The sequence below is a fragment of the Crassostrea angulata genome, chromosome 2 (assembly GCF_025612915.1).
Source record: "Crassostrea angulata isolate pt1a10 chromosome 2, ASM2561291v2, whole genome shotgun sequence".
Lineage (NCBI taxonomy): Eukaryota > Metazoa > Mollusca > Bivalvia > Ostreida > Ostreidae > Magallana > Magallana angulata.
Genome location: NC_069112.1, coordinates 70,956,975 through 70,984,549, shown reverse-complemented (window position 1 = coordinate 70,984,549; position 27,575 = coordinate 70,956,975). Strand labels below are relative to the sequence as shown.

The 27,575-nt window shown below is 32.2% G+C and overlaps 1 protein-coding gene and 1 pseudogene across 1 annotated transcript; one reads left to right on the top strand and one right to left on the bottom strand.

Annotated features, from left to right (window-relative positions):
* Positions 1–510: 510 nt before the first annotated feature.
* Positions 511–12,891, bottom strand: LOC128174815 (uncharacterized; annotated as a pseudogene).
* Positions 12,892–14,205: 1,314 nt separating this feature from the next.
* Positions 14,206–27,364, top strand: LOC128171100 (uncharacterized). The gene is made up of 5 exons (XM_052836852.1): positions 14,206–14,555; positions 16,807–16,906; positions 18,048–18,224; positions 19,498–19,725; positions 27,128–27,364. The coding sequence occupies exons 1-5, from the start codon at positions 14,241–14,243 to the stop codon at positions 27,340–27,342; spliced, it is 1,035 nt and encodes a 344-aa protein (XP_052692812.1). The 5' UTR covers positions 14,206–14,240; the 3' UTR covers positions 27,343–27,364.
* The last annotated feature ends 211 nt before the right edge of the window (positions 27,365–27,575 follow it).

Genomic DNA, 27,575 nt, shown 5'->3' with positions numbered 1-27,575 from the left:
ATAGCTTTCCAAAAAGCTTGCCTGACTAAACAAAATCATTCAATCGAAGCATGCATGTTTCAGTTAGGCTATCTTATTAGAAATGAATTTTAATTTTCGCTGCTGATCATAAATCTATGATCGGAACTTGCAAATTGACGAAATGTCAGTCTTCTGCGATCTAGAACATGTGCATATATATCACTTGAAATTCATTTATTTTATTTATTCAATTAAGTGCATGTAAGCTTGAAAGCTGAAGAGTAAATAGTCTTTTTTTTTAAAATTGTAATTGTTATAATAAGATGCAAAATCAACTAGAAGGCATTTTTAAAAAATTTCAACCATATGAAATATGAAAGGGTATACTAACACGTGTTGTTTTGAATTTGTGTGGGCAGCTTCATCAAAATCATATTGACAAGCAAGTGTTAATAGGCTAAAGTCTATAATTTTCTATTATAAATTCTGTGGAAAATAGATTCATCAAGTTATGGACAAACGACAGACCATGCAGTTTAAAAGGAAAACAACATAACTGCAGATGTGTTTTATTGACCCAAAAGAAAACAGACCAGAATAAAACTTAACACATACTGTTCAAATCTAAATACTAAATGTTTAATCAAATTTAATAGTTTATCAAACGCTTTACATGTGTATATCAACTGCTTGCAGTTTAATAAATAAAAAGTCTTAAAGCAATCATTAAATAGATAGTTTTGTCACAAAACTGAACATTAGGCTATTAAAAATTCTCCTCAACATACACATACTGTACAGTCATTATTTTATGAGAGTACTTAATTCAACAATCCCGTCATTTTGAATCAAATCGCGGGAATATAAAATCGCGAATATTGAATTTTTATCCTAATTCTTATAGTACTCAACTCCCATAAAATTAAAGCAATATGTTAAAATCTGCAAGGGGAGTTTCTCGTGATTTTACGCCGATATAAATCGTCATGATTAATTAGGAATCTACAGTATTTATTTGGTCGGAAAAAGAATCATTAAATAAAAGATATCGGCAATAATAATTAGACAGAGTATCCAAGCACTTCAACTTCACAAAGAGTGAGATACTCTGTGATTATCAAGATCTTTACAAATCTCCCCTGTGGTAATGTCGGACAGTCGATTACGACCAGCTGTGACAAAGTACCGGGACCAGCAAAGAAACCACAGGGAGTGTTGACATCTGATTCTGTCAGCCCTACAGTGACGGTGACATTCCGCAGACGGTCTGACACATCTAAGTAAAAAAAACCCAACATATATTAATGTGAAACTATTAACTAATAATTCGAAAACATGCATAGATTTCATTTTTTCTTATATATTTTGTATTTTTTTCTCCTTGCTAAAAATAAAAACGTAAAAGATAAAAGGGTTTTCCCCGTTTTATTTTCACGGATGTAATCAAAGCTGTACTCCACTATTTTACGTCGTTTTACAATGTCGTTACTTGAAGACTATACCGGTAGTTCGTTTAACAATGGTTCTGTTTACCCTTACCTTGTCCCCACTTGTCCATTCCTCTATTGAATATTCTGACAGATTTGATGGAATACACAGCCTGCAGATCCACCAACCACCACGGATTCGTGTCTCCACTCTCTGTGCTGGCACACCTGTCTACGACAAAGTTTGTACCGTTGTTGCCATCAACTGCCAAATTGGCTGAATAGGCCACTCCTGCCCATGCATGCGTCGATGATTGATTTGCATGCTTATGCAACGCAAGGTTGGAAACAGCTGTCAACAATATTACAAAAATGCAGATATAAATTGATTATTTAAATGAAATACAATACATTGACCGTTATTTAAAAAAATCTATGGCTTTAATAAGTGTTTCTCAAAAGTACTTAACAATGAAGACCTTATTCTTTTGAAGTGTATTTTTGAAAATCATGTGGAGCAGACTTACAAATAATATCGCTTTCCCTTCCCCTTCCATTTTCTCTCTATCTCTATTTCGTTCTTCCAAAATCTACCATCCCCTCTAACTCCTTCTCTCTCTCTCTCTCTCTCTCTCTCTCTCTCTCTCTCTCTCTCTCTCTCTCTCTGTGGGTGTGTAGATGTGTAGATATTATAAGCATGCAACTTAACATGCAGTTATATAATATAAATAGTGCCTGTTTGGAACGGTAACTGTTGAAATTGACACCCCAAGAAAACCACTGTCAACCGACGCGAAGCGGAGTTGACAATGGTTTTTGAGGGTTGTCAATTTCAACAGTTACCCTCTTAAACAGGCACTATTTATTTTATTATACTGAATGTTTTAATTTGAAAGAAACTGTTACTGCTTTTATGCAGAAATAAAGTGAATTCTACGGCGAACCGTACGCGCATAGTTTACGCGCATGTAACAATGCGTTGTGATACCCGTTGCCAAGTGTGTTGCTAACGCTGAGGGTAATAGAACAGATTACCAACTGTGTCTAAACCAATCAGATTTCATTATTTTACATACAAGTATAATAATATAAATTGGAACCCCCTAGAGTTTGTAAAATGCAACGAATTTTTTTTTGATCATTTATAAAGTGTGTTAATTAGAAAGAATAATTTCAGGTACATGTATACATGGCTTATTACCGAGCACTAAGATTATATGACAAAAGAACATATTATCTTGTTATTTTAGAGTTCAATGTTGAAAGCATTAAACAAAAGGCAAACATTCCGGTTTTTTAATACCATTTTTTATAGCATACCGCAAAATTTCAACTGTAAATGTATTGGAATTTTAAGTACGATGCAAATAGAACAAAAACCCATTTTTTTCGTTAGATAACTATAACTATAAACATATCATTGAGTTGTCTTCATTTGCTTGTTCATATTTAGTTTTCAATCACCGAATAAGGAAGTTTTACGATCAAAATTCAGCAATTTATTGTAATTTCTAAATAAACAAATAGAAGTGTTAATTGGCTAACCACAATCAGTAATAAGCAAAACATTTAAAATGATTTTGGTATAAATGCCAGATGGGGAATCTTACAATGAAGGTTAAATTTTCAAAAGCTGAAACAGGAGAAGTGAGTAACACATGGTAGCATTTAGAGCTTATTCGTTAGTTTAAATGCCCACAGGGAGAGTGTCCCCCCAGGGGATTGGAGATGGCAGGTTGTATATTAGCCATCTTGTTTTAGTTTAAACTATAAAAACATATACACATAAAAATTTATTGAAAGTTAACAAATATGGGGATACAATTTTCACAAGTCTTGCATCTTCTCAATATCAGGTCATACACTTCATTACGGACTTTAAGTTTTTCGCTAAATTTGTAGGCCTTATAGTCCCTGTTGAAATATTTGTTGCAGGGAGGTGGTAGTCATTATAATATTATGATTTTTCTACTCCATGATGAAACCTAATTTAATGCATATATGATACTCCTCGACAAGTTTTGTATAAGCTATGACACATAAGTGACTATTGACTTTTTGTTTTGATAAGCAAGACTTATGCATGTTTCCTTTAAACTTAGTAGAGATTTTTTTCATTGATCTTGAAATAAAATATATGCATGCGCCGATTTTTTGTAATGCAGCAAAAGACATATCAATGAAAGAAATATATTGATCAGCATAAGAAATCGGGATCACTGTTTTATCATTCAATTACTTATAGACATATGTAGTCTTTTTCATTATATATTATGTGAACAGATTTGCATTGTTTGTAAAATAAATATTCGACATTTAACCCACCTCGAACACAGTGGACTTCCTTACTGGACAGCGTCACACATTGATCGTTTGAGGAGCACGCCAGACATTCCTGGTTCATTTCTGGTACATTTACAGTCTACAAGACGGTCACGGTTGATTATAAAAGCATGTTATTTACTTTGGTTAACATAGACATGCACATAATATGTGGCTATCTGTTAGGTTTGTTTTTGTTCTTCTAATTACAAATTTTGCGATTTTCAATCGCTTATATTTTATTTGAAGATGTTCCTGCAATGTATCTTATGTTGCTGTTGATAAATCACAACAAGTTAATATAAGTAAGAAAGAATTTTCATTTATTTATTCATCGTTTTACTGGCTTCAATTTGCGAGCGATGAACTATACAGTACATGTAGGTCTCAAATTGGTATTGTAACTAGGCGTACCTGGGATTTTAGTTAATCAGTGCAGTTGAACCCAGAGAAATCCTTTTTCATTTTAATTTTCAAAATCGCGTTTCTTAACTTTATTTATATCTATGATATTTATATCTCTCATTCAATATATATATCATGGAGTGCAATTTCAATGAACTATAATTCAAGACAATTTGTATAAAACTTCAAATTTGCGTTCCTTTATTTGTTATCAAATTGTTATATATATATATATATATATATATATATATATATATATATATATATATATATATATATATATATATCGCATTTTGTCTTTCAAACATTAATTAAAAAACATTTTTTACGAAAGGCGTAATTGATGAATCGTTTTAAATTAAATCTTAACTTTGTGGACTTGATATAGTTGACTCACTCAATTTGAAGTTTTACTCTGTGTCATCTGTCTCTCATGCTTATATTGCTTATTACTAGTGTTTACTATTCTTATTTATTGACCAGTCAAAAACAGAAGAGATAAAACAATACCTGATTGAGTTCAATTCTAACATAGTCGGGATTGGTTTCCGTTTTGTCGATGGCCGACACGAGTTCACACAACAGTTCCTGTTTCCGGTAGTTGACTCCCCGACAGAGCTTTGGTCTGTGTCTACATTCTCGGACACACTGCTGTTGTCCAATGATCTCCAACACCCGAACGACGGGACCACGATACCTCTCACCGGGAACAACCGCAGATGTCACTCCCTCGTACAATGATACAACACACAGCAGTACTGTTGTAAATGTTACTTCATTCAAGTATTTACCAATCAGAAGGTGAACCATTCTGTGCTTGTTTCAGATTTAAGTATAAAATTAAATGATGGTTTTTAGGTTTTGTTTTTTGCTTTGCTTAAACAATTACACTTTGTATTATATACCACCAGCCTAATACGTGTATCTTTTTCGCAGAAAAAATATAAATTAAAATTGAATGAATTTCTATCAAAGAACTCTCCTTGAAAAGCTTTTAACGAAATTAATAATATATATTAAAAGATTCTGTAGAAAAGCTGTCTTTGAACAATGGAATCGACAAAAAACCAAGTTCAATGAACGATTATATCGTAAACAGAATGGGATATTTTTGCAAGTTACTTTGTTCTTTATGATATTTCTACATCATTTACAATCAATTTCCCTTATAGCTGTTCTTTTAACTTCTGAATTCAAAATCTGTTGGTATTTCCGATAATTATAAGACATCGTTGCCATTTCTGTATAATCATTGTTCCCTTCTGTTAATTGACTGTACATCTAGTGTACAGAGGCAATGTACTCTACTGACCAACACTGTACCCCACTGTACGAGATTCTAACAAACATTGCATTGTTCTGTCACCTACTGCAACATTTATTTTTTTATAATTTGTAAAAAAAAAAAAGTAACTGAAATTTAGTTTCTTCCAAAGTCCATATTTGATACCAAATCCTGGATTTTTATATTATGTTTTTTGCATTCCCCATTATTACTTAAAAGAGAGAACAGACTTCTAATTTTATTTATTTTTAATTTTTTGGCGAAATAATTATTACATACGCATATTTAGAATTATTTCCGAGTGCAACATATGTATGTAAATTGCTGATAGTTAAAGTTGTTTGTACCATTAAGTCAATACAGTGATATTAATATCACTTTTTTAACAATGAAAAAATATTATTACATGATTGCAGAAAGTTGAATTTGTTTGTACCATTAAGTCAATACAGTAATATTAATATTACTTTTTTAACAATGAAAAAATATTATTACATGATTTTTAAAATTGAAGATAACCGTTCACTCCTGACTTCGAGCTTAGTTAGTGAAATTTATATCATATTTTTGTGTTTAGTCTTTTTTGGTTCAAAATCAACTAACTATCAACTAGTTGACAATATTTGATCTACACAATATCGGCCAATAGTCAAGTAACTTTTTAGTAACGACTGGTGGTAGCTTAACAAATGCAGTACACATTAGAGTGTACGTGTAACTACCATACAAATTGCAATTTATTTTAATTTTCCAACGGTGTCTTACATTTCACCAAGTGTTCCTGTAAAAACGTTACCAAGCAGTCAAGGACAATGTCTGGGAAAATAGAAAAAATCTTATATCAAATGTTGTAACATTATACAAAGTGTAATGTAACATTTGAAACATACATTTTTTTTCTAAGCGTGTTTATTGAAACCGCACATGCCATAACCGACTTTATGTGTATGCTACCCGTGTGATATACCCTCGTGCAGGTATGTTAAGGCTTCCTACAGCGATGTATAGAAAAACATTTGTCTGTACTTTATACAATATGGTGCTACACTTAACTTTGACATCACAATCTGCATTCCATTCGATAGTACTCAGGGAATGTATCGTAACGTTGATATTGAAACATTTATTAAAACTGCGTGTTTCCTTTACATAGATATTGCTGTTAATCGTAATGTAGACAATAGACCTCATTTATTGGAAGTTCTTACTTCACACAAATCTTGGTTATGATCAAAGGGTGTGTCATGACCTTGACCCAAGGTTAATTGAGGAAGTTCAAGGTCATTATTCTAAAAATGCTAAATTCTGTCTGTGTCATGTCTTGTATTAATGTAAAAGTAAGAAGCTAAAATTTGACACAAAGCTTGCTTGTCTCAAGCCACAAAAAAAGTATTTTTAGATTCTCATCCCCGTCTCTCTGAAAATGGACTGCCCCGATGAAATTTTTTTTGTTGGGGAAAAAATGTGTGGAAAAAAAATTCGGAAGAAATCGGGCTCAGAATACCAATAAAATGTTTAAATATTTTATGGCTGGCTGACATGTGGATTTCGTTTGATTCATGTCATGGTTGTTAACGGAAGGATGCAAACATTCTCATGCATTAACAGTTAACTTAAAATAAAATGGAATTAACGGATACTCCTATTAGCTTTAACAGTTTTGAAAAATAGAGCAGTTGTTTTTTATAGAAAATGGACAGTGAAATAGATTAATCCAATATTTTCTATAATAGCAAAAATACACTCGTTATGGTTTTTTTCTTAGCGGGGGATATCAATTGTGAGCTTGCTCACAGTACCTCTAGTGTTGATGTTAAGTATCAAATAGTCGACAGATTATATAATTTAAGTTTATGAATATAAGTATGTTCACAAGGTATTGATTAAGACAAAACAGCTTTCTTACTGATCAAATAAAGTATCTAGCATTGCTGGGAATATATCATAAGTGTGAGGATTGTAGCTTCTACAGTTATTCCTACCTGTAAAAAAGGTTGTTTTTTTTTATTGACGGTTATAAAACAGAATCAAACCCAACACGTTCTGATTAGGTAAAAGCACTCCAGTGTAATAGTTATTTTTAATAAGAGAAATTCAATATAAAAGTTCATAAAAAGCATGCATGCAGTGTTATAGATATATAACATTTAGTTTAATGTTAAACTCCAAGAATAAGTATCGGTAAGATTTCTCACATCTATAAGGAATGAACCTGAAAGGGTGGAAACGCGCAAACATTTAACATAAAACGGTATCGTATCTTTGATATTAATTAGAAGGATAATCCAAACACGTCAATTTCACATAGAGTGAGAGCCTCAGTTGTCTTGGAGATCTTAACGAATTTTCCCCGTCGTAATGTCGTACAGTCGATGACGACCAGCTGTGACGCGGTACCGGGACCAGCAAAGAAACCACAAGGAGTTTCAGACTGTCAACCCTACAGTGACGGTAACGTCCCGACGTCGGTCTGACGCATCTTTAAAAAAATAAAACGCAGATGTAAAAGTTAACAAAAACATTTAAAGAACAATGTTTTCCAAGTTAAAGTTGTTTCTTCATTCTATTACTCATATGCATGTTATATTTCTTAGAAATTTAATTACTTCTCAACAAAAACATTTGCAACCAAGTAATAATTTAGCAATGTAGTTTCTCTGTCAGCCTACCTGATAACGTCACTTTGAACACTTATCTCCTCCTGCGTCAATCCCTCTGTTGAGTATTTTGCCAGATATAATGGTATACAGAGTCAGTAGGTCCACCCTCCACCATTTGTGTCGTTTCCTCCTGTGTGTGTACACTCTTCTTGGAGAAGGTTTGTACCTCTGTTACCATCTGCTGCCAACTGTGCTCCATAAAGTTGAAACGTTGAAGACTGTTCGGTAGGTTTACCCAATGCAAGTGCTAAGAGAACTATCAACAATATTTGGTGATTGTGTTAATAAAATACAATGTGATACAGTGACTGTTTATGACCAAAAATTAAAAAAAATAAGAATTACTTTAAATAATTTTCCATTTTAGATGAACTTTCATTCAATGTCTACAATGCCAAATTATGTTTCTGTTAGAAATTTCAAAAAACTTAATTTCATAATAAAACGCTGTCTTTGTTCTTTATGTTGAAACTAATTTGACTTTTATTACTTTAAAATTTAGGTACTTTCCATTATAAATAGCTTATACTGAAATATGATGCGATTAAACTCCTTCCGACTTTTGCAGCAAACATTAAGGAAGTCGTTTCCTCATGGTTTAGTTGTCAAATTAAAAACATTATAAATTTTATTGTCATAAGTAAAATTTGTTCTGCACAAAATATTATTTAAATGATATTAATATAATTTTGCATTTTATGGTTTAAGCTGATACAAAAATAAATCTAAAGCAAAACAGATGACATTCGATCAAATTTACTAAATTGTTTTCTTCAAGACTTTTTTTGCAGTACTAAAAAAAAGTTAAAATGTATTTGTTAGTCAAAAAAATTTGCATGATTTCTTTTGATTCTTTTCTTTCTGATGATTTTTTTGTACGACAATTATATGGAACGCAATTTAAACATGTTAAAAAAAAGCTGTAATATCACCGCAAAATAACATTAGTATAAAATCAGTATAAAAAGTGAAAGATAATTAATATTTAAGTATCATCATTCCTTGTTACTTTTAGCTCAAAACCTTATGCTTTTTGTTTGTTGAGCTTCACCGCCCTTCGTGAGAAAGCATTAAATGTTAAAAGGATTATTCGATAAATAAATTGTAAATTGTGTCGTTTCTATTAAAGTTCAGTCATTATACATTGTCTGTGGATGAACAAAGGCGTTTAAAAGTACATGCTTTTAAATATCATACATAATACATAGAAATAAGTGATGTTGAAAATCAATTTGTTTTAGAAATCAATACAGCTGTGTTAACATTATTTTTGTAAATACTTCATGATTTCCCTTCGCAAGCGTGGAAATATTCATTTTACAAATGAATATTTTTAAATGCTGTTTTTTTTTATTTTTGTATATTCCGTGTCCAACATTTTTATTAATTGCTTTCTTAACACATTCCTGAAAATTGAAATACCCCAAAAAATACATTGCTAGATATTTAAAAGAGCAGACAGGGATGAAAAAATCTAAACTAAAATAAATGATCTATAATTGTACATTTGTGGTCTTAATTTCTTTTAGTTTGAGTTTCTTATTGTTGTGGTTATCCCATATGTATTGTTATTGGTGTTTTGAATTTTAAAACAATTATAGTAAAAAGTACCTTGAATCGAATGCGATTTAACAGATTTGTGTAATTTGTATACAAATTAAACCACTATCACATCAATGTTAAAAGCTAATCCACCTGGGAATGTGTGCTGAATAAAGCCTGTAAAGGTGTTAATTCATTTGGAAAACTACTGCTAGAAAAAAAGAATGAAACAAATGTATTTAGATGTATGTGTATCTCATTACGTGTGTTTTTCTGATTCCTGAGTAAAATTCAGATCACTACATAATCCACCTCGAATACAATAAACTTTCTTACTGGAGAAGGTCACACACTGATCGTCAGAAGAACACGTCAGGCATTCATCTGGTACATTGGCAGTCTACAAAACGGTCACGATGGGTAATGAGAACATTTGTAAGTTGTAATTGACTTGAATCAACAATACCATGCACATGATGTCGTTGATTAACCTTCACGAATCATTTGCAAAGTTTATTTTAACCATTGTAATAAAATCTCTTAAATTTGGTTCACAAATATTTCTGAATACCATATTTTAAAAAGTGAGTATCTAAAGGGTTGATAACGGAAAATAATAAATATCAAAAACATAAGTCATAAACAACATCTCTGGAGAATGTAGTTAGAAAGATCCTATATAGAAAGTCTATAAAAGGATGTGAAATTTTTCTCCAATTATTCTTAAAATCAACATAAAAGGTGTATGGTCACGATTTTAGCCAAATTTGATTTTCCTATTTTTATTGTTTACAAAGCTTTAGAAATGCACTTCTACGATTAAGGAAAATTCGAATATCGTTAAACAGTTATAGCAAGATACAGAGCTCACTATTCTTTTAATGAAAACAAGGCTTGTGCCTTGTGTTTGTTTACGTCAATTCATTAACACGGTAACAATTCTTTTTCAAGCTGATTTCTGTCTCTTCTCATTCATTTTAAGCATGAATAAATAGTTTCTAGCATTTATCAGATTTATTTAAGGTCTTTAACTGGAATTTTTACTTCAATTTTCAAAACGTAAACAAAGACAAAGAATCGCGAGATGTGTATATCGCTTATAACATGACCCTCAAATTTTTTTTGAATATTACCAGTCGAATATTAGAAATGCCACACAGAAGCATCGTTAATAACAAACCGTTGGCCTTGGGTTAAACATCATACTGAGCTGTTCCCTGGACCTTGGGAAAATATTCTGGTCTATTGACTACTCAAGCAATAAATAATTGCATACTTTTATATAGTCCTATAGAAATTCCACCCTCTCCATTCTGGCCTCACTCTACCACCAGGAATCATGATTTGAATTAACTAGAATATTCACCACTAAGATGCTTTCATACAACTTACACTATTTCTAGCGAAATCGTTTTCGAAAAGAACATCTTAACTTATTCTTTTAAAGTACAGCAATTATTATTTCCTCTTTTAAGATATAACCACCTTATTTTACATTAACAAACTTGAATTACTCAGGATGCTCTGGTTCGGTTCTTCTTGAGAAGAAATGGTAAATTAGCAAACAATTTACGGACAGACAGGCGCTGGACAAAAATTGTTTATAACTATTTATATATGAGCTTTATATTAGAGCTTAATAAGTTTTAATAATGTTCCTTTTAACGCGTGTAACTGTTAGATTATCATGATAATTCTAACAAATTTTAAACTAGATTTTCATGTTTATTAACGTGACATTTATTGCAGGATGACAGTTGACAACATAGAATAAATATATATAAACAACAACCAGGAAACATTACAAAATATGATGCATTCAACACAATGTTGTTAACAATTCGTATAATAATTACTTCTGACTATAAATTACCAGTAAAAACAGAAGGAACAATCGAAATAAACTGGATAAAACGATACCTTATCTACTTTAATCCTCACTTAGTTTGGATTGGGTGCCGTTTCGTCGATGGCTGTCACGAGTTCACACAGCAGTTCCTGTTTCCGGTAGTTGACTCCCCGACATAGCTTGGGTCTGTGTCTACATTTCCGGACACACTGCTGTTGTCCAATGATCTCCAACACCCGGACAACGGGACAACGATACCTCTCACCGGGAACAACCGAAGATGTCACTCCATTGTATAATGTTACAATGCAAAACATAACTGTTGTGAATGCAACCTCTTTCAAAGATATATCAGTCATTCTGTTCTTGCTCTAAAACATAATATACAGTTAAGTTAGATTATGGCTGTCTTTGCTTAGGTGAATAGTTATATTTTGTGGTGAATCCAAGCAGCCTTTTTGTGGATCAGTGCTGTTGCAAAGAGTAAAAACAAAGTTAAAAGCATCAAGTCGAGTTTTAACGTAAGAATTATTATAATTACCAATATTTCATATTACATTAGACGAAAGGTTTTTTTTCTTCTTATAAATAAGTAATTAGCTTTTAGTTGCAAAAACATTTCAAATATTAGTTTTTTGCAAAGCTATGCCCTTTTTCACATATTTCTACGGCATAAATAATATATCTTATGAATTTCTCTAGGATAACCGTCTTTGAACGGTTCGGATTCTTACATCAATAAGAACACAAATGAAAATCCTCTTCAAAGAATGAATTACGTCGTCAACAAACTGTAATCTTTTATTCATGTAGCTGTGTTTCACAGTTCTGTGAAGATATCCCCCATATTATTGTGAACCATATTATACGTTAAACTTTAGTTTATGTTAATACCATATAATCCGCTAAATAAAAGATCGTTAGTAAATTAACTACATACAATGACTACATTTTTAATTTATTGGAATATTTAAAGATCTCGGTATTTTTATTAAATCATGTATACTCATTTACTCATTTACTTACCATTTTGATAAAAGAAATTAAGCAGTGGAATACCTTTGTGTTAAAAGAAATAAATTAAGCATATCATTGGAATACATGTGATGTTGCAAAGAGTAAAAACAAAGTTAAAAGAATCAAGTAGAGTTTTAACGTAAGAACTATTATCATTACCAATATTTCAATACCAATATTTCAATTATATTAGTTGTGTTTTCCATATAAATAAGTAATTAGCTTTTAGTTGCAAAAGATTTTGAAAAATATCTTCATCGCAAAGCTATGCCCTTTTTCACATGTTTTTACGACATGAATAATATCTCTTATGAATTTTTCTAGGATAACTGTCTTTGAACGGTTTGGATTCTTACATCAATAAAAACAAAAATGAAGATTCTCTTCACAGATTGAATAACGTCGTCAACAAACTGTAATCATCTTTTCATGCAACTATGTTTTACAGTTCTGTGAGAATATCACCCATACTATTGTGAACCATATTATACGTTATTTTAATATCAGATAATCCGCTAAATAAAAGACAGTTAGAAAATTAAGTACATACAATGACTAAATTTTTAATTTAAATTCATTGGAATGTTTAAATATCTCAGTATTTGTATTAAATCATGTATAATCATTTACTCTCTTACTTACTTTTTTTATAAAGAAATTGAGCATTGAATTATATACAGTATTAAACAGTAAGCTCTGAAAACAATTACAATGTTCAGTCAGTTCAAGCATATCTTTTACAACATATACAATAACAAAAGCTGATACAGCTTTGAAAACTCATAGTATAACATTGTAATTTCAGACTATAGCATTGAAATATTATACGATAGCATACAATCTCATAGACTCTCACCATACCATAGCATAGCATGCAACATGATTTTAACTCGGTTTTAAATGTGTTTTTTAAATGTTCACATTGCAGATAAATTTTACTTCTCATCATGTCATCTTATCACCATTATGAACTGGTTGGAACTCCTCTGTGAATAAAGGCGTTTCTGTTCAAAGTTCATGTCATACCATAGCATAGCACTTTATATCATTTCGTCCTTCATTTCAATTTCTCAAAGCATAGCATACAAATCCCATAGCATATTGAAGACCATATTTTAAGCCACCTCCCCTAAGACATACCTGTACCAAGATCAAATAATTGCTGCTAGTCAATCAAATTAAAAACAATATATGAGAAAAAATCAGACTTCAATCTCCATATGATCAATACAAAAATCAAGCGTGATACACGAATACAATGTATACATGTAGCTAACCCCCGTGTTTAGTTTTCTGAATAAAGTTATATAAATGTTACAGGTGGCGCACACAACTCAAATAACACAAAACTTTTAAAATCAGTCAAATGAAATATAACAAATTCGAGAAAGTGATGCTTTACATGACGCTATATTATTGCACTTGTTGCAATCAAATTTAAATACTGCATCACTGATTTCTATGCACAATGTATGGTGTGTACACATTTCTTCTTCAAATGCCTTTTATTATTCACACAAAGAGTAAGTTAACTAAAAAGTTCTGGAAACCACTTTGGTTTTTTTTTTTGAAGTTCTTTAATTATCAAATATGTTTATCAATGATAACGGTTACTGATTACCAACTTGTCAATAATGCATAATGCTACTTACGAATTCCATTACAAATGCCAACTGTTAAAGGTCCTAATTATTCTTTTGAAGTGCGCTATTCAAGTTGTTCTTGGTAGAGAAAGGAACTTTATTTCTCATGAAACTTCCTCCTACAGTACAATGATGTTGTTACAAACTGGTAGATGGTGGTGGATTTTATACAGTTTCCTTGTGCCGTGTTATGGCAGCCTAAAGCCGGGTTTCTCTCAACTTCAGCGAGGACACAGACTGGACGGGAAAGTAATTCAGTCATTCACAGAACTCAGTTTCTTGGACTGTGTGATAGAATGTCTAGTTACACCAAGGTGTAAATCCGTCAACTATTTCAAAGGGGCTAATTTCTGTGAAAGCAATTACGAAAATCAGACGACAGCAGAGACTAAGTACGTGGAGATTGCTGGTTGGGTGTACAGTGACAAGGAACATTGGCCAAAGGTAAATGTGCTAGAATCCTTACGTACATTGTCTCTGACACTAAAATCGAATCGCATATTTTTAATCATTTGTATTGCAACTCCCTTACATCTATACACCATTCAGTTGTTACACATATTTGAAAGTCTTGGTTGTAGTGATGTGAGTGGAACTCTATATTGAAAATATTACACTTTTATACGTTAAAAAACTTAAAATGTTTGATAACAAAGTCGATATATATCTTTCAAATAAAATGAATTTGTTCAATCAAAATATTTTCAATGGAATCAGCAAAAACAAAGAAACGTTTTTTTTATATGTCCAAAAGTTGTCACATGATCTTCATGTGACAACTTTTGGACCCATCGAAACACCATTTCTATAAAAAAAAAAAAGAAAAAAGAAGATGGATTTAATAATTCTTTAAAATCACCTATTACTTTGAAAGATTAAAAATAGGAGTTGATCAATTTCATAATTAACTTAATGCTGAAAAGGGTGCTAAGTTTGGTAAACCAAAAAATTGACAGAATTATACATATACTTTGGTATGTAAAACCTTAAGATTTAAGTATATCAATGCACACATGTTTTCTCTCTTAATCATATTGAAACATTTAGCAAGGGTATGGATATAGTTTACGCTTTTTTAATGTAAACTGTTTATCCACATGAACGATTACCGATTCATGCGGATTATGGCAAATAAAACTACAACGTTATATATTTTAACATTCATGCATTCAAGTAACACACGCTATAACTAGTAGCCAAAAAAAAAAAAAAACCCAAAAAAACCCCCCACAACAACAAAAAACAAATCAACATCCGTAGAAACAAGCAGTTGGGAAAGTCATCTTAATACTAAGTCTACTTAAAAAGAAAAAAAAAAATTTTTAAATCCTTTTATAATATTTTATAAAATGAGCATATTTCATTATTTCTATAATTATTAATGAGTAAAAATAAGATGTTATGATAACGAACAGTATTCAGAACCAAAATCTTAAGGGAAAACAGTTTAAGGGTGTTGGCACCTGAAATAATAGAAATGTCATTCATCCGAAAACCACTTAGATATAAACATGGGGAAAGGTCATTTATTTTATTTGTGACCCATGTCACGCGCCATTGTTTGGAAATTTTGGGCTCCAAACAGAAATGATAATTTACCTAAACTTTTTGCTAAAATTTGACATAGAAATTTATTTTTTGAAGAAATCAAACAAATATTCATAGTTTGAACTACTATTTAGCTATGATTTTATTACAGTATGAAGCTGAACACATGTTGTGACTATAATGTAAAACATAAGTCAAAGTTTAAAAATTCTTGCTTTACTGGTGGCTTTAAAGGCCAGTACATAATGAACACAACAACACATGTTACAAAACTTTTGAAGTAATCAAACTATAACGCGAATAACAACGATCATAATAATGTCGTCTTTTCAAAACTTTGCATACAAATAGACATACTCTTAATGTCTCATTTAAAAGTAAAACAAGTAGTGGTCACACCTCAAAAATTTGAGATATAGCATGAAATAAGCTAATTTTAGGCCAAAATTGGAGTTAACTTTTTTCTTAACTTCTATGAAATATAAGCTAAATATGACAAAATGTATCGAAAGAAATATCAAAATATTTAAATAAGCTTTTTAGAACATTATGAGCATATCGTACAGGTCATGATACTTATATCACCATTTAGATAGCAGGTTTTCTTTAAAATCGGTTTCACACTTGTTCATGGATATTTCTTCCAGGCTTTTTCATTTCTTTTAGAGTAGCATGTTCCTACATTGATAAGGCGTCGTATTAAATCAAAAGTACTACCGTTTTCAATCAAATCAACTACATTAACTGAATTAAACCCAAATAAAACTACAGAAAATAGATACAGTTCTAAAATATTCTTATTTAACACAGAGCATGTCTTTATAATTTGATAAAACGGACAAAACAAATGAAGGGATGGAAATTTTTGCTAAAACTTAACCGTTTGTGTCGTGTTATGTACAGTGAAAATTCAAAAATAAGGCGATATATTCACATCGGGGATCCTACAGAAAATGACACGTGTTTAACTATTTTCATGTAGTCCTAGCACTCTTTAACCTACAAAACGATCTTACATACATATTTTACAAAAAATCAAACAGGAAATGTAGCTCCTTTAGATAAGAAACCAGGTTTGAATACGTTTGGGTATTTTATTATTAGTAAACTAACTGTGTATCACGAGCATGAATATCATTTTTAATAGGATCTGGCTGGAGCTTGTTCAAACTCGAATTGTCAACTCAACGAGACATGTAAACACAAGAGATATACTGAGGATACTGTCTTTGAATGTGTTTTGTCAGGTATTATCGATCATCAATTTTTTTGATTTAACATACAAACAAATATTTATATGACTTCTATAAAACTTCATACATGCCAATATTGAGAAGGTACCTTTAGTTTTATGCTGTACTTAAATAAGATGCAGATATTGAATTTGTTTACTATAATTGATTATAATATATTTAAATTCAAAGTCAAAGATCAGTCATTACATAAGACTAACTGATGACATTGTTATTCTTTTTACTCCCTAGCGCAACTTGTTGCCCATCAGCATCGCTGCTGTGCGCGCGTGTGTGTGTGTGTATGTACGTCTGTCTTCGTCAGCTTGAAATCAACTACAGTACCGATCAGACCCAACCTAACAGAAAGTAAATCCCAACTAAACTCTGGGTTTACTAGAGTGGACCCAGAGTAAACCCCAAGTAAACCCAGAGTGGACACAGAGAGTAAACCCCGATCAGAAGTATACCCTAAAAACAGACGCAACATGTGTATTCGGAATATACAAGGGGCAGGAATTGCAGGCAGTATGATGATAAGATAAAATACAGGTCTGCTTAACACTGCAGTGCGTATAGTTGTCTCCAAAAGCAAACCCAAAGTAAACCCCGAGTAAACCCAAAGTAAACCCCGAGTGGACCCAAATTTTCAAAAAGTAAACCTTAAGTAAACCCAGAAAGTAAACCTAAGGTTAACTTGGAGTTTACTCTGGTGTGAGGTTGGGTATGATCGGTACTGGTCTTTAATAAAAGAAAACCCTTGCACGGATATATATCAAACTTCGTACACTTATTTGGCATGGTAAAAGGATAAAACCTGTTTTCAAGGTCATTAGAAGTATATCGTTAAAATAACACACTTTTAAACATACATTTTATGTACGACTTGACGATAACTACTTCCGCTTCACTACTGTGAAAGTAATTTGAAAGTAGGCAGTTCAAATTAACTACTTGATTTTTTTTAATTTAGTACAGTTAAAAAAAAACTTTTTGTAGTAATAGAGGATTAGTACAATTACCAGTCATGTCGCGAGGGGATGCTCCATTTAGCGGTGCCCTTGTTATAACGCAGCTACAATAAACAGTATGTTGACTTAATTTTTAAAATTTAAATTTTACCAATGATTGTTTCAACTGTACCTTTACTCATGAGATTGTGGAATACCCGATCTAAAAGGAATAGACCTGAATACAACACGACGTGAGGACGCCATTGGTATACACAGGAGGATACATGCCTCGTGTGCTGACGGATACTCCCAGTCTGGTTCAGGACGGCTGAATTGTCAGTCAAACGGAGAGTGGAAATACGACATTGTTTGTAAAGAGGGTAAATGGTTAATGCTTACTTTTTAAATAACACATCTAAAAAAAAAAGAAATATATTATTTGTTTTGTTGCAATAACACAGGTATTAAACCATGTTCATAGCGCCAGTATTGACAACTGAAATTCTTAATCTAACTTAAGGTTATCAAATACAACAAAGCATTCACCAAGATACCCTAACACAAACGATAAATTGTTCATTCATTCATAAGTTAAATTCAAAATGACACTGTTTTCATCAATATGTATGTCTCCATATTGTCGTCCTCATAAATTAATTCAGATATATCTCACGCCCGTTTAAAAACTAAAGTTAGTCAGACTCGGTCTTCAAGCCTAGTCTGAAAAGAAACTGACCTTGGACTTTCTACAAAAAATAGGTTTTTTTTAGTATTCTCAATATTTGAAGGAAAAGGGGATACTCCTCCTATGTATCCTTATGATTAACAATATTGGTGCCTATAGTAATTCCTTTTTGGACACTGTATTTATTATCAAAACAAACTGGAAAATGCTGTATTTTGTTTTCGTCATGCTCTGAAAATGGGGTTATTCTTAAAAACAAAAATACATCACCGAGGTGATGTCAACAATGTCGACATTTAATAACAAGAAATGCAGTTTGCTTAAATATATATTATTCATCTACGTGAATCCAATTAGTTGTAAAAAAATTAAGAATGTTAATGCCCAAATAAACTTTATACACTCTTCGGTGTTTTGTGATTACTTTTTTTTTAATCTTGAGCTTATTACTACATTGTGAACATTTTTTTTAAAACCTTTTTTTTCAATAATTGCAATCCGTGATGATAAACATCTGTATCAGAGAAATGTACGCCGAATAAACTGCACACTTTGAAACATGATTCTTACTGCTTTTAGCGAAGGAATCCGTTATCAGAATAATACTTTTTTCATATATAGATTTTGAAACCATAGATATTAAAATCAACTGGATTGGATCCTACACAATTTCTATCGTATATCATTAGTGCATATAGGGTAAATGTACGATACTTTGAAAGATTCGACCTTGTAAAATAATGTACTTATTCATGATCTGACTTGATTCGTTTACTAATTGAGATAAGTTTAGTTTTTAAAAAAGAGCTACTTAATCAATGATGTTTTCTCACGATGATTATTGCATTTTCATTTGCATTATCACTACAACTTTGCATGTTTACAATTTTAAATATCGTTGACAGCTAAAGACATTTGGTCTCTGTGCTATATTGCATTACTAAACAGTTCGGTAATATCATTGACAGTTCTGTTTGAACTAGCATTGGATAAACCGGCAAATCAGTCGTCAACGTTTTATATGTACCATGCCCAGTATGCAGTAGATGGCAAAAGAGGTACAGACTTCATTTACGACAATTGTGCACACACAGGAGAACAAGACGAAAATCCGTGGTGGATGGTGGATCTACAGACTGTGTATTCCATCACATCTGTCAGAATACTCAACAGAGGAATAGACAAGTGGAAAATAGGTAAGGGTACAAAATAACGACACTGAAAAGTCAAAATACGAGGGTCAATCAAAAAATACGAAGACAACGTTGCTGTGTATCATATATTTTTCATGAAAGTCATACTTAACAGATTAATCTGTGCACCAACACTTATGTTATTGATATGCGAAGTTTTAGTCCATTTGATGAATCGGTATTTTTGTTACCCCTTCTTTAAAAAAAACATGTTTTGTTACCACGGCGCACGGTAACGTTCAAAACATGACGTCAAGATTAAACACGCACAGTTTATAGACATACCTCATCTTTATATCACGCTTAGTCTCTCGTGCCTTTCTCCTTACAATTAAAAATGGCACTGAACCACTTAACATCTTATTTGCACACATTTGTTCGAGAATCGTAATTTAGTTCTTCAAAGTTTTCATTTTCTAACCGTGTATCTTTTAATTTACAGTAAGGATAACCCTGAACGTCGGTTGACGTTACTTATTTTTAGACCAACTATTTACAGATATTCTACTCTCTTTCAGACTGTTTTATATTCAAAATACAATTACCACCATCCCCACAAAATTTATTAAAGTTAAACACAAACTTGTAAATAATTGTTGACTTGTTTTTTTGCACCATTGAGCGTTTTCACATCATGTATCTACGAAAGCCGAGAAGGATCATTCGAGATTCGAGATTCGAAATACGAGATTCGAAATACGAGATTCGAGATTCGAAATTCGAGATTCAATATCTAAATTAACCAATCAAATCAAGGATCTGAAAATATGTATCCTAGCGACATCAAACTGTTCTAAATAAAATCATACGTACATGCTCTTATATACAAATAAATGCTATGTTCACTTCTCCCTACCTAACTATTTGTATTTACTTTTACACAGAATATCTAAGTAGACTAGTAATAATGCAGTGTGCTTCGCGGATCTAAGTGATTTTGTATGCCCTGGTGCATTTCCACCTGATGCGTTTGAAACCTAAGGTATTTCACCACCAGTAATAGTTTAAAACCCGGGTTTATTCACCCCTTTTTGTGTAAAAATGCGGTTATGGTAGAGAACTTCATAAGCGTAGCTAATTTTTTTCTGTACGGGGTCCTAGGCCAATTTTAAAAAATTTTACTATGTAAATTTAATAAGCTCCAATTTTCCCGAGGAGGGGGTCCAGATCCCCTGACCCCCTCCTTTCTAGATCCCCGCATGAAGATTAGTACATGTATCTAAATAATCTAAATATAAATAATCTGTCCTGTTTCACTAATAAATATAAGCATTACTTATCGTTTTTATGTATGCATACTACACTAGTACTATGATTATAAACAAATCATTGAGATATTATCACATCATACGGAATTATTAATAAATACAATTTGTTTTCCTTTTCCTCAGTAAACAACTTATTATGAGTCTTACTTTTGGAATTGTTTTCAATATAGAAGGATACCTACTCTCTACAATTAAAGGTAGGGATGATAGGGTGCCAATTTGTTCACATTGCCGATTTCTTGTGCAGAGAACAGTAAAACCCTTTATTTGATTGTGCATGAATATTTCAAAATTAATTGTTGTACATATATTTTGTTATAATTCATTCATTGATATATCAACAAGAAAGAATAAAAGCATATGTTTCTCAGCCAAGTTAAGTTTCTCTGTAGTTTCCTACCCCCCCCCCCCCCCCCCCCCCGCACCAAAATTGACAATAATTACATACAAGTCATACAAATGTTTACTTTTTTTGTAAGTAAATCTCTAAAGATGTAAATAAGCACTGCAAACAAAGATGTGTGTATTTAATATACTACTACATTACACTTAGCCAGATAAAATGTAATCAGGATGAAGCTACAAGGGGTGAGTGGTGCAAATTTACCAATTTGTCGCCATACACACAGAACACCAAATAAAGAAACTGTGAGTGGTGTGTGGAATGCATAAAAGATGGCAGCAAATTATCTTAGATAATCAGTGCAAAAACCCACAAATAGGCTGTTATTTGTTACATACCCTGCAAAAACATTGATAAAAAATGTTATCGTCCCATAACATAGCCGATTAAGTTAATGTGTACATATGGTCAACGTACATGTAATTCTAATATACAAGAAGGCGGACGTATCAGGCGGGGATCCAGAAAATTAAATTTCAAAAATGATCGGTTGAATTACATTAAATGCTTTGAAAATTGTTTTAAACTATCGCACGGGTCAAAATGCGTGATAGAAGCTATGTACAGTGTAATTGGAAACTTTCATTTTATATCAATATGTAGTATTACCTATTATAACAAATGAGAGTATAGCACAACTGCCACAAGCAATACATGTCCTTTACCGGCACCACCTCCCTCCCCATAAAAAATGAAACAATTGTCGTTCTATTTGCTAAAATGTGTGTGGTTCAAGATTTTTCTAAAGGACATACCCGATTAGAATTTAAAAAAAAGTCGTACGTTTAAAACTAATTTTGTCAAAACTTTTAGATTCATTTGGTTATATTTTGGTCCATTTGGGTAAATATATGCACCAGCGCAGCTCTAATTTATATATTACAGGCCATAAATTCAAAATATTTTCAAAAATTAATAGCTTTAAATCCAGTGGATGAAAGAAAAGGAAAGCAAGTCGAACTCGATGAGTGCTAATACCTGTGTTGAATGAATGGTACAGTAGGATATGCGCAAAAAAGTCCCGTCTACTCTTTCCTACCCTATAATCATTGGAATATTAAATCCGATTATAAGAGTCAAATTAAAAATAAAGTACGGATATGTACCTGTTTATCAAAAGTAAAACTACTCATAATTTATCTACAGTGCATCGTTATGGAGCTACACAGAAAGTTTTATATTAATTTGCCGAGCCAAATAATAAAAAACCTGGAAAACGAAGAGAAAACAAAGTGGGGACAGAATAACTGACAAATTAATTAGGACTAAATAGCCGCCCCCCCCCCCCCCCTCTTGAAATTTATATACTGAAAACAGATTATTGGCGTATAACATCCGCACACAATTTAAAGAAAATTTCATGGTTTTTTTTATCATTTTCGCTAGCTAATGTAAGACATCACAAATACCCCAAGTCCCCTCATGGAAAAGGAAATGCTAGTGCTATGTGATGAGAGAGAGAGAGAGAGAGAGAGAGAGAGAGAGAGAGAGAGTCGATATAAATCACAAGTGCGCTAACACCGTTAAAATTAAAGCTTGCTAAAGTCTGTCCCAATATATTTTTGCCGCATATTTTCTTAAATTATTCAATATTTATAAATACCTCTTGGTTCAGACGATGTTCATTCAATAGTATGAAAAAATCCCAATATTTCCCCTTTGAAACGCCCCCTCTAGCTTGTCGGGTATCAGTACACGGCTAAAAATAAAAAGTCTACGAGGTTTTTCCATTGCCAAGGAGATGAAGACGCCCGGATGATAACGTTGAAAAATTGCGCGAGGGGTCCCGAGTATTTCCGAATGGAGAAAAGATGTCAACATTCCCCATTATAAATCTCCGTAGGAAATCTGTTTTCGTTCCTGTAAATTTCTAAATCAAACTGAATTTGACACTACAAAATTCTCTGTCTGTCTGTCTGTCTGTCTCTCTTTTTCTGCGCGAGCCGATTTTTACACAGTTGGGGCGAATACACTTCGGGTTAAAATTGTTCGGGGGGAAATACATACAGGGCAAACAAAACCACTTAGATTCGCAAAGCCAACAGTGTTATTTCTAATTTAATTGTTTATACTGTGTGGGGTTAATTCATCAATGTTAATTTAACCATTTTATAACCACTATATAAGAGCTATTAAGACATTTATTTGTAGGAAAGAGCATGTACGAATGATCTTTATTTAGAACAGTTTGATGTTGCTAGGATACAGGTTTCAGATCCATGATTTGATTGGTTAATTTAGATATTGAATCTCGAATTTCGAATCTCGAATCTCGTATTTCGAATCTCGTATTTCGAATCTCGAATGATCCTTCTCGGCTTTCGTATGTATCGGCTTTTTCCTCAGTTAAATCCATTTTGTTTGTACTTCTCGTTGCGCCGTGACGTCCGGCGACGTCGATGTTTTTAGTTAATTCTAAAGAGGACTATCTGTCTTTAGTTACTAATATCTGTTCGACAAAACGGTAAATCCCGTCATTATTTGGAACATAGAATACCATGACTATACTTAATTTGAGGTTTCAATATTATTTGGTTTTTGGCCCAATTTACAGAGATATTTATTTCAACATTATACGGTTTATTGATGACATAACACAAATTTTGACCGTGCGCCGTGACCTCATTTTTACAGGATTATATTCTAAATAATTCTTAGAAATAAAGTAATTTATTCACTTTTTTTCTTGTAAATTATTTAAAACTATTGCTAAATTGTGTCTACCAAATTTAGAAATGATATGACGTTAAGTAACATAGCTATGACAAAAGTCTTCGTATTTTTTGATTGACCCTCGTATAATAAAGAAAACAATACTGTTGTTTTAATTTTGATGTTCCAAGCTATAACATTGACTTAATTATTGAAATTAAACGAAATATCTGATTTGTTACTCTCTTATTTCCCGAATAACATTTAATTTACACAAACTATTCTTTAGTTGCAAATATTTTTCGTTATGGAGTACTTCATATTCTGATAAATGTACAGAAGCACTATGCATACAAAATCTATCATGATCATTAAACAAGAGGCCCATGGGGCCACATCGCTCACCTGAGCAACAATTGGCGTTCAAAAGATATTGTGCCATATGGTCCCTCGGTAGAATAACAAAAAATAAATATTGTCAAGTATTCGAATTTTACAATTATTTTTGCATACACGTAATCTTTGACATTGTACCTTCATGAAATACTATTTTTTACCAGAATAAGAAAATCCTACGCAAGATATAAAACTAAACATTTGGTAGGGGTACACTGTTAAGTTGTTAACTTCCAATTCCCTATATTTTCGATCTGCCCCCCCCCCCCCCCCCCCCCCACACACACACACTTTGTAAAGCGATCAAAATATATGAGAGCATATAAGTACATTTGTTTCATCAACTACTTACTTGTTATTGTATTTAAAAAATATATATAATAGTTATTGTATTTTATTTAAAAAATCCTTCAAGTATAGATGTGAAGAAGAAAATTGTACCTCAATGTGCTCAATTCCTCAAATTAAAACATTCAAAAATTTAATTTGTTTTCCATTATAATTAAATGACTGTTATTTACCTCGCGTACAAACCAGGATAATTTTCCGCTGTGATATTTTCTTAGGAATAGCGATAATTATTTTATCCCCATAACAGAAATGTGTCAAAACTATGGAAACTGTTTTAAAGATGTCGTTTTTATTTACTCGTGTCTGAAAAACTATCAAAATTGATGTAGATTTCACATTATTTATTGTATAATGAGGGGACCCCAGAGAGTAGGTATATACAGAATATCATTCTTTTATTTTTTTTGTACAAGTATTTAACATACTCTAATTCATATAGAATTTCTAATGTTCAACCAAAATTTCAGCGTCAATCGTAGAATTATAAGCAAGATACAGAGCTCACAGTTTCCCTAGGTTTGAGTCATATTTTGTTGACATGACTTTATTACATTCTGCTTAAGATTTTTAACTTGGTATTTCCTATTCAGCATTTAAAATGGAAAAAAAGAATGGCCTAAGATTTTCAATTCTTTTATTCACTCAAGACCAGTTCATTGGTATTTAAGGTTCAAAATCAGTTTATACAAATGTACACAAACACAGTCAAGGATCACATGTACAGTAGGAGTAATAATGACGAAAAAAGGTTAAGTTTACAATACAATAAGTTGTTAAAATTGGTTTCTGGAAGAACAGACTTTGAAAATTTTCTTAATAAATATTGACAAATTTTTTACTTTTTTAATCTTTAGTTTTTAAGATCTGTGTACAAACATAGAATTGTGAGCAAATCTCTGTATCTTAATTGCTTATAATTCGAAGCTTAACACTCAAATATGGTTAGTAAATAGAAATTGTAAACAATTAAACACAAGAAACATGCATGCACTATATAACAAATAAAGAACACAATTTATTTTTTCGAAATGAATCATATATACACATGTATATATACCTACATATTTCCTTCAGCGATATCAAACTCTATTTAAACTGAATAAACTCGAGAAAATGCCGAGCATCGATCTCAACAAAACCTATTGCATTAATCTACCATTACGCAAAAGATAATGCCGAATTACCGATAGAATGAATTGTATTTCAGTACTTTTTTGATACATCAGATTTTGCTTAATTTGCGCGGGTAAAGAGTTAACTGTTTGATCTACCGAAGTCTCTGTTTGAATTGATACGTAAAAATCATGAAATACGAGAGTTCCCAGGTTAAATTACAAAGCATAAATAATGAATACGAAACGAAAATCAGTCCTAGCTAACACCAACGTCATGTGTGAAATCTGTCAACGCATTGAAATATTTAGCCTCAATTTACTTCACAAAATCGGCACCAATATATTTTGCATGTTTCAAAAATTTCCCTTCATACACGAACTGTTGCATAAACAAGCAAATTCATCATAGTCAGATCGACCCTTTTTCGTATAATGTCATGGCTGCTTTAAACAAAGAACCTCGTTTTAGAAGTATGGAATACGAGTATTGGTAAAATGGGTATGCAAACCCGGGCCGTGGCAAAATAAAAGCCGGGGTAGATCGGCAATCGTCAATTCCAAATACGCATTATTTTGCGGCAATATTTACAGCGAATACAAATATAACTGGTCCATCAAATATCCTGAAAATTTAATCAGATTGGCAGATTAATAACTGCCAATCTTTTGTTTTGACCAGGCCAAGTCTTGCCTACCCATTTTACCGGATGCCGAACCGAACCGAAGCTGAAACACGCCTTTCCTTTATCATTATTTTCGTAATAACTCAGATTTGAAACTGAATTAGACCTTAATTTTTGCAATTTATATTTTCCTTCCCATAAAGATAATTTATGCTAAACTACGTTGAATTTGCCTCGGTAGTTCTTGAGAAGAAGATTTTTAAAAATGCACCCCCCTTTTTCTACAGTTTCAAGGTTTTCTCCGCTTTGAATACAGATCGTACTTTTATTTCTGCAATTTATATTCGCCATCCCATAAGGATGCTTTGTGCCAAATTTGGTTGAAATTGGATAAGCAGTTTTAGAGAAGAAGTTCAAAATGTAAAAAGTTTACAGACGGACGGACGGACGGACAGACAGACGGACGACGGACAAAATGTGATCAGAATAGCTCACTTGAGCTTTCAGCTCAGGTGAGCTAAAAATGCAGTTCTATTAATAAGTGCTGTTTTATTTACAATATCTTATTAACATTATAATATCTGATATTTGTTTTAGATGTGTCAGACCGGCTAAGAAATGTCACCGTCACTGTTGGTCTAACAGAATCAGATGTCAACACTCCCTGTGGATTCTTTGCTGGTCCCGGTACTGCGTCACAGCTGGTCGTCGTTGATTGTGCGACATCACCAGAGGGGAGATTTGTAAAGATCTCAAAGACAACTGAGTTTCTCACTCTTTGTGAAGTGGACGTGTTTGGCATCGCCATCTAATAAATAAAATAAATGAATACTGAACTGGAACATTATCGTTTGTATAGATACATGTGTATACTTGCGCATCCTGGAAAATTGATTATCTATTCATTTCTAAATCACATTACTAAGAACCTTGGGTAAAACTTTGCCTAATACAGCTGTGACCACATATATGCACTTGTTGATTAGATTGCATATGCCTTTTATTCTTTTGTTATTAATGTTGAGTCAATTTATAAAACGTGCAG

Bases quoted from the DNA above. Each gene is read 5' to 3' on its own strand.
- LOC128171100 (XM_052836852.1), top strand. From the start codon at position 14,241: ATGATGTTGTTACAAACTGGTAGATGGTGGTGGATTTTATACAGTTTC. The intron at 14,556-16,806 runs GTAAATGTGCTA...CATTTTTAATAG, and splicing joins ACAAGGAACATTGGCCAAAG to GATCTGGCTGGAGCTTGTTC. The intron at 18,225-19,497 runs GTAAATGGTTAA...TATCATTGACAG, and splicing joins CGACATTGTTTGTAAAGAGG to TTCTGTTTGAACTAGCATTG.